This window comes from Spermophilus citellus, assembly GCF_964194105.1.
Source record: "Spermophilus citellus genome assembly, chromosome: 12".
NCBI classification, from domain to species: Eukaryota; Metazoa; Chordata; class Mammalia; order Rodentia; family Sciuridae; genus Spermophilus; species Spermophilus citellus.
In genome coordinates this window covers 75918097-75926456 of record NC_138198.1, presented here as the reverse complement: position 1 = coordinate 75926456, position 8360 = coordinate 75918097, and the positions used below count along the sequence as shown (strand labels likewise).

The 8360-nt window shown below is 43.3% G+C and overlaps 2 protein-coding genes across 2 annotated transcripts in view; both read right to left on the bottom strand.

The window, feature by feature from the left end:
- Positions 1 to 317: 317 nt before the first annotated feature.
- AKAIN1 (A-kinase anchor inhibitor 1) overlaps positions 318 to 8360 on the bottom strand; it is a 139114-nt gene continuing 131071 nt past the window's right edge. Inside the window, exon 6 of the mRNA XM_081263339.1 lies at positions 318 to 1467. Within this exon, the coding sequence (XP_081119465.1) occupies positions 1274 to 1467 (194 nt within the window). The 3' untranslated portion in view covers positions 318 to 1273. The remainder of the gene's footprint in view (positions 1468 to 8360) is intronic.
- Positions 1329 to 8360, bottom strand: part of ZBTB14 (zinc finger and BTB domain containing 14) — a 138107-nt gene continuing 131075 nt past the window's right edge. The window contains exon 5 of the transcript XR_014018350.1: positions 1329 to 1467. The gene's annotated coding sequence lies outside the window, so the exon portion shown is untranslated. The remainder of the gene's footprint in view (positions 1468 to 8360) is intronic.

Genomic DNA, 8360 nt, shown 5'->3' with positions numbered 1-8360 from the left:
TGAAGGTTTTTAACAAAGGTCAAATACTTTTTCTGCCCCCAATAGCACCATCTCTGTAACTTTTGTATAGCACAGGAAATGATATTCTCAAAGACTCCATAAAGATGGGCATTATCCACACATGGATGGAGCAGGAAGTCATCCTGTCCAAAGAGAGTTGGCGCAAACACACACACACACACACACACACACACACACACACACACACACATCCCGGTAAATGCCTTCACAATACTGTTTCTGTATGCTTTTTCCTGTATTTGCATGCTTCAGAGAATCAAAAAAATGCCTTTCCCATTTTAAGCATTATTCATTTCTGATCTGTACATGGGAAACAGAAAGTTTCTGTGGTTAGGTATTAATGAAAATGCATAGCCTGATATGACACAGTTTTTATAAGGCCCCAAGGTTCCTTCCAAGGATGCTGCAGTCCATAATCAGACCAAAGACTAAGTAGGTCCAAGGCGAGCAGCAGTTTAGAGATTCGGAGCTGCAGTTCTTCTCCACTGGACTGTGGAGGAATCAAGCAGTCAGTGGCTCATGCATGTAGACTCACCTGTCTTATTTTATTTAATCTTGAGATGAGAAAGGAAACCCATAATATTCCCAGTGGATTTCTGCCCAGAAGGCAAATGTCAGCTATGAAACAATTTAGAGAACTGGGATTAAAAGAATGAGTTCTTAAAAGGCCTACATTCCTTTCTTTTAAAAAATAATATAAATACATGCTTTACTGAGCTTCTGAACTCTAAGAATTTGCTTTTGCTTAATTTTATCTTGGACCTGAACTCATTTCATAAAAAATATATGAAAGGGACTAAGACTTCATTGCTTCACTCCAGCAACATCTTTTTAAAATATTTATAAAGAACACAGAACTCTACTCAGTATTTCATTTAAAATAACAAAAGGCTGATGGTTGAAATCACAGAAAGAATTCATAAAAGGCAGAAGTAAATAAACAAGACTTAGAACTCTTTTTTTAAAAAAAAAGAATTTAAAAACTAAATTGTGCTGCAAAACTACGTTTGCAATTACAGTGTCAGGTATGGCCCCACTCTGTCTCAGAGGCACTGTATAAATATGAACAGAATCATCTGATGCACTTTTTGAAAACACTGCTTCTCAGCCAAGGGCTAGCACGAATTCATCCTACGGCTAGGTGTCCAGAACACATGTTGGTTTGCTTATTGGTGACATTTTGGCGACGCATCCTATACTAACAGGAAGGCTAGAGACCAAGCATATGACAAGAGCCAAACCCACCACCCTGTTACTTCTTTTCGTGCTTCTTGGTTAACTCCTGCACACCCAGCTGGCTGCGGCCCCGGGTGTCGCTGCTCCTGTCTTCCCGGGGCTGACTCTCCTGGGAGACCTGCTGCACAGCCTGCAGGATGGCATTCTGCACAATCTGTTTGCTGGCATTCTGCAGCTTCACCTCCTCAGGCTCATTTCCAGGCTTCTCACCTAACCAAAAATATGAAAGGGAGGTGGGAAGAAGAGAAATCAATTTGGAGAACTGTGACAGAGAAAGATAGAGGAAAGAAGTTGAAGGGAAAAAGTGCTGGAGTAGCCCAGTCACGGTGAGGAGCCCTCGTTAGCACATGCTGCTATTGCCTCCCCTTCCTCATTTCCAACAGAATCTCCATACCATTCCCCCATGATGCACCTGAGTTCATCTTCTCACCATCCCAGAATCCTCAGTTGCGAATGGTGGTCGCCAGACAGTCCCTGGCCACAAAAGACCTCTGGGAAAGTTTGGGGAAAGGGCCAGACTCATGCTCCACTGGCCCTTTGCACTTCCCCCTTAATTCCTGTGTGGAATGCAAACCCAGGGCTGGCAGAGGCTGGGCTACCTTGCAGTAAGTGTGGAGATGAATGTCAATATTCTGGGGATGGTTTGGAGAAAAACAAAAAAAAAAGTATCATTGAGCATCTACACAAGCCCTGGACCATGTGTGTGAGGAAAGCAACCCCCCTTTTTAATGCATATTATACAGATTCTATGTTATCTGCAGCCAAACACATGCCTGATGGGTACAACCTCGTGGTGCTGAAGAACAGACAATTCCCAACACCACATTAAACCCAGCTCTGCTCACATAAATGTGTCAGAAGGACTGAACCCATTCATCAGAGCTGTCCTCTGAGATTTAGAACAGGGCAGGAAAACTCCTTCCATAAATGACCAGAAATAGTGGATCTATCAGGCTAGTGGGCCATATGCTCTGGAATAAATGCTTAACTCTGCTGCTGTAGCATAAAACCAGCTATACATTGTAGGGAACTGAATGTGTGTGACTGTGTTCTAAAAAAAAGGTAATTCATACACACACACACACACACACAAAAAAAAAAAAAACCCACAGGTTGCAGGCAGATTTAGCCTATCAGCTATAGTGTACCAATTCTGATCTAGAAATGGTGGTAATTGTCTAAAGAGAAAGTGAAATAATGTACTCAACACTAACCAACACTTTCTATTTTTCCTTAGTTAAAAACAAGACCTTACTGGGTGCGGTGTCACACTCCTGTAATTCCAGGGACCCAGGAGACTGAGGCAGGAGGATTGCAAATTAGAGGGCAGCTTCAGCAGTTTAGCAAGGCCCTAAGCAACCTAGGGAGGCCCTGTCTCAAAATTTTAAAAAATAATAATAATAATAAAGGCTGGGGATGTAGTTCAGCGGATGTTTATTTAGTGAAAATTCTAGAAAAGGGCTTTTTAAAAAAAAACAGGCGAATAAAACCTGTTGCCCTCTTCCTATTTTACTGCTCACAACTCTGACCCAATAATTATCATTACAAGGCTCCCGAGAGTCCTAAGGAAATCCTTAGAATAGAAACCATTTTCAGGGGGGTTGGAAGAAAAAGTTAGAAGGAACCTGGCATTCCCATGACCAAATGGCCACCAGATCAATTCTCAGTTGTCCACTTCCAGGCCCCCTTCACATTACAAAAACATTCCTTGTTTAGGGCAACTGTCATTTTAGATTTTGTTTTATTATGTAGCACACTTAACAATAACGCGTACAGGGGTGAACATTTGAGTACAGCGCAATCCTGAAATTTTCCTATTCCACCTCTTTACATTTATGGTGATGAAAAGAATGTGTACTGTTCCTTATTCATAGTCATCTTTTCAGATATTTCCTCTCTTCAGATACATTGCTACCTTAAAATATATCTAAAGTTGGGGGATGGGTGTGGTTTTTCACCAGGATTGATTTGTAACAATGGTAACTATACATCCATGAAAAGAACACTGTGTAAGAGAATATTGAGTCCTTCTGGAACATCAGACAGCTCTCATCCCTTTAGACAGACAGCTATCATTCATTTTACATTCCTGTCCATCCCCAGGGGGGTTATCTTACCCTCTAGTGAACAAGGCAAGATTAACCTGTTCAAAACCAAGAACAGTATGGAAAAGGATAAAATGAGCCACCCACACCACGCCAAGCCAAGAGGAATTCCAGACAGGCTGGAACTCCAGAGGGGCAAAGAGGAAGGCTTTGAGTAGTCTCTGTAGAAAAAGAGTGGACAGTAGTGAATGGCAATATTAAGGGACCCTAGGGGACAGCTATTAAGAATACAGGTTTGAAACGCTTCAGAGTTGTGCTTAAGTCCTTTCTGCGACATCTGTCACAGTCTTGAGTAAGACACTGCTAAGCAGGTTTGCACATCTGTAAAATGGGAAAGCAGGACCTCTGTAGGATGGTTACTAGAGAAGGAAGTGACATCACAACTATTCAGAACTCTGTGTGGGTCCTGACACATCGAAAGCACTTAGTAAGTGACCACATGGTGTACTAGTTAGGGTATAGACTGAGCTGTTGTAACAGAGGCACTCAAAAATAGCTCATCTCACACAGGGAGAGATGTTTATTGTTCTCTCACGTGACAGTGCAGAAGTAATCTAGTGTGTAGGTGGCTTGCTCCACAGGTGATCTCAGGACTTCCTCCTCTCATCTTACTGCCATGCTATTCCCCCCAATAGGACCCTCATTTACGTGAGTGAAGCTGGTCAAGAAATATCCTAGTGGAGTTGGAAGGGAGCAAAAGAAAAAAATTGCAAAAGGACAAACAATTTCCTGTTGGGGGGGGGGGATGTACTGGGGATTAAACCCAGAGGGGCTGGTTACTGAGCCACATCCCCAGCCCATTTTATTTTTTAGTTTAAGAAAGTGTCTTGTTACATTGTGTAGGGCCTTGCTAACTTGCTGAAGCTGGCCTTGACATTGTAATCCTCCTGCAACTGCTTCCTGAGTCTCTGGGGTTACAAGCGAGTGCCACCACACCTGGCAGGAAATTTCCTTTTAAAGATTTGTCAAAGAAGTTGTAATCGTCAGTCAACTCCCTTTCTATAAGGTGAAACTTAGTCATCTGGCCACACCTACATACAAGGGAGGCTAGGAAATATTTCTGTTGCTGGGTAGCTATGCGCACTACTAAAACTTATGGTGTTCTAATGCCAGAATGAAGAATGACAGATATTTTTAAATTACCTCCATGCAAGGGCCAGGTTTACATTGAAAAAGAAGGACATATACTTACAACAAATTAAATCTGATACTAAGGGAGCTCTTTCTGCTACCATCATACAGCATAAGTGTGTAGACAAACAAACAAGAAGTTCTGAAGATCCATGCTTGCTCCAAGAAAGAGTATGGAAGTCAAACTGCATGTGTCTTCATTCTAGAATGTTCCTATTCTCTTTTTTCTGTCATTGAACAGAGGAAGGAAAAGTCCAGGGACAAGAGTGAGCTGAGTCTTTAATAATAGAAAAAGAGGAAACTCTATGCCAATTTCAACTGGGATCTGATATTTGACCTAAATTATCATGTTCTCTTCCAACAATTATGAGTATAAATGTATATAAAAGTCAACGGCAGTCTCTACCAGGCTACACCCAGGGCACCACTGAGTGACAGGAGGTTAATTTAAGCAATCCTCACTCTGTGTTTAACCCTCTTGTCCTCATTACCATTTTGTTCTAGGCCATCAATATTCATCCATCTTCAGTGGAGGATGTAGGACAGAGGGTGTCAAGTCGCCGGCGGCACAGGAAGAAAGGAATAAAGACAAGGAAAGAAACACTGTGCACTTAAGAGACAATAAAAACAAAATAAAGAATTAAATAAACCACAGGTGTGTACTTATGTGTTAGACTCTTGTGCATTCGAGGAATCACACTCCTTTCTATACCTTAAGCTATAGCACAAGGAAGAAGGAAAAGGCTACAAGGATATGAATGTCATAGCTGATTTTTTTTTTAATGGTACCCGGCATTGAACCCACAGGCACTTAACCACCGAGCCACATCCCCCAGTCCTTTTTACTTTTTATTTTAATACAGGGCCTCGCTAAGTTGCTTAGGGCTTTGCTAAGTTGCTGAGGCTGGCTTTGAATTTGCGATCCTCCTGCTTCAGCCTCCCAAGCGGCTATGATTACAGGCGTGCCCCACTGCTCCTGACTTGGTACCTGACTTCTTAAGTGAAGCTCACAATACAATTCAGAAGTCAACAGAATCCAGTAGAGCTTTAGTCATTGCATTGTCTAGATTTCCCTCTCCCCTGAGAGGGCCTCGACTCTCCATCTACTACTGCCCCAAAACAACCCCTCCTGTTTTTCAGGAGTCACCCTGACTTCATGGAATTTACTTACCCTTTTCTCTACTTGTTTATGACTCGACATGCTTAATGATTTTACATGCTTCCCTCTCCCAGAGGACATCCCAGCTAAGGTTCTGCTTTCAACTGATGCTCACATATCTTCTGCTAGAATTCTTAAGAGAGTCTGCTGGCCTCTTACCATCATCCCTGCAAATTGCCCTAAATCATGCCAGCCATGCCTCAAGTCAGCTGCCACTGAATGTCTTTAGCTCATGCTGGCTCAATCAGCTGTGGCTAGAGAGGTCAGGTCCTGGGGTAAAAGTAGAGATCCTTGGGAAGAAGGACCCACCCATGAGCCCCCCTGCCCCCAAGAAGCACTGTAGGCAGATCAAGGGTTCACAAGATAGGTTTTGTGCAGTATAATACCAACCTGTGATCCAAGCCTTTGATTGAAAGGACATGGTATTCATGAAAATCCTGGTGGTGACCCAAACCTTCACAAAAGCACAGGGTGAGGAAGCGCAACCCGACAGGAGGCAAAACCAGCCACGGAGTTCCTTGGAGTGTGGTCATTTACTTATGCGCATTCTACTTACTTCAGTGTAATGAATCACCTACACATCGTAGGTGGCCTATTGCCTAGTTTTAAAGGATGCAAATGTCCTCCAGCCTAATTAGCATTTACATCATTTTCATATTTCACAATTATGACAAATCGATGTAATTAGCTTTAAACTCTAACTACCCAATATAAATACACTGAAGTCAAGGATGTGGCATAACTAAATTTGTCTTCAGTGCCATTCCACATGAAATTATTACCTACCATCCCTACCCCCAGGCATCCATATGGTTCTGCTTCCCAGTGACTAGCCAGCCCACCGTCAGGGGACCAGCCTTCCACAAATCACCTGGAGCTCTACATCACCCCCACCCCCACCTCACCACTCCCCTCAGGGCTTTCTGTTTCATGTTTCTTTCTTACCTACCCCTGTGAAAGGCGTCTGAGAACTCAGTTACAACATGGCTAATAATTGGTCTTCATTCCTTATGTGTAACTATTAAAATCGTGCTTCCAACATTATAGGAAGATCCTCTTGACCCAAATTTGCACCAACACCCCCCAACCCGGAAGAACTCAAGTGCTATTCACCTCTATTACATTAACCTATTATATTCCACTGAGGTGGATTTGGGAAATGGTCAGTGTTTCCTGGCCCAATCAGCTGTGGCTAGAGAGGTCAGGTCTCAGGATGAATCTACGTAGTGATTTTGCCTAGATGACACAGAGAGGGTGGCAGAGCATGCAACATTATCAACACCTCTCTCTCTCATCATCCCCCACTGAGTCACTGAATATTCCAATCCTAGAAGCCCCCAGGAGGGCAGAAGGTCACCCACCATCACGACTGCACACACTCTCTAAAACGCTCAGCTGCTGACGGTAACCATGGAGCATATTTTTTCTTTTCCTCCGACCGCTCTCGGGTATAAAGACAGTATTATCATTCATCAGTGACTAGCATATGGAACACTGAGAACAAGGACTCATTCTAGTCCCCTTAATAATGGAACGATGGTCTTTTTCTCTGCTCTATAACTACAGGAATTTTCCATGAAGGACCAGATGCTAGATCTCACCCATCTGTGCCAACTGCTAATGAAGCCATCCTGGCTGCACTGCTTTGAAACTGAAAACACTGAAGTTCCAGCACCTGGGTTTCCAGCTCGTTGTCAACCCCACCAGGCCACGCCCTTCCCCCAGGCACCACAGCCAAATCCACAGCAGCCTTTTAGGGTCTCCAAAAAATAGATTTGAGATTGAGAAGGCAATACGGTGTCAGCAGGTATAGGACACTTTTACATCTCATTCAAGTGATGCCCCATTATTACAACCACAATCCCTACTAAATCCGGCAGAGCATCTGGACTCACCCTTGCCTCTGCCTGCAGTGGCCAGGCACATTATTTTAAACTACAGCAAGCTACTTTTATAAATTATAAGGAATTCTTTATTTAAATTTCCCATAGAACGATGGATCAGGAAGATATTCATGGAGCATCTGTATGCACAGTACTACGGAGTGAAACATAGGCCACTAGGCCAAAGTGTTTTATTTATTCGTGCATTAATTCATACAAGAATTCGAGGGGACTTGGTGTGTGACCCACATGAAGCTAGGTACTAGAAATGAAAATGTTGAGCAGAACAGTCACGACCCAGGCCCTGTTTAAGTTTATAATCTAGTGGAAGAGTCAGATGCTAAATAGTCAGGCAAGATTATAACTTTGAGCCGTGACATGCACTATGACAGGAGCACTAGATCCTATCCACAAAGAGAACTGATCTAGTCTGACGGTCACAGAAAGAGGTCCAGAGGTCTTGTGGATTAATGAGGCATTAACCAATCAAAAAAAAAAAAAAGGTAATATGAGAGCCGGAGGTCAAGAACATGGCTAGCAGGAAGGTCAAGCCCAAGTGGAAAGTCCCCAACATGTGTAAGAGCCTCACCCTGCCAGGAAACAAGGTAGTATGAGTGGCTGGGTGCCCACTAGGGAAGAGGGAGCCCGGGTTGCAATGAAGAATGGAGGCCAGCCCGGGTCAAGGGGGGGAGTTGGGGAACTCATTTGTTTCTGAGAATAAAGCAGCAAGGCACCGTCCAATAGCACCACATAGCACACATGAATAAGTCTGCGGAGAGTGACATTATCATAGTGGGAATATGCAGGATTTGCAGCAGGCCTTAA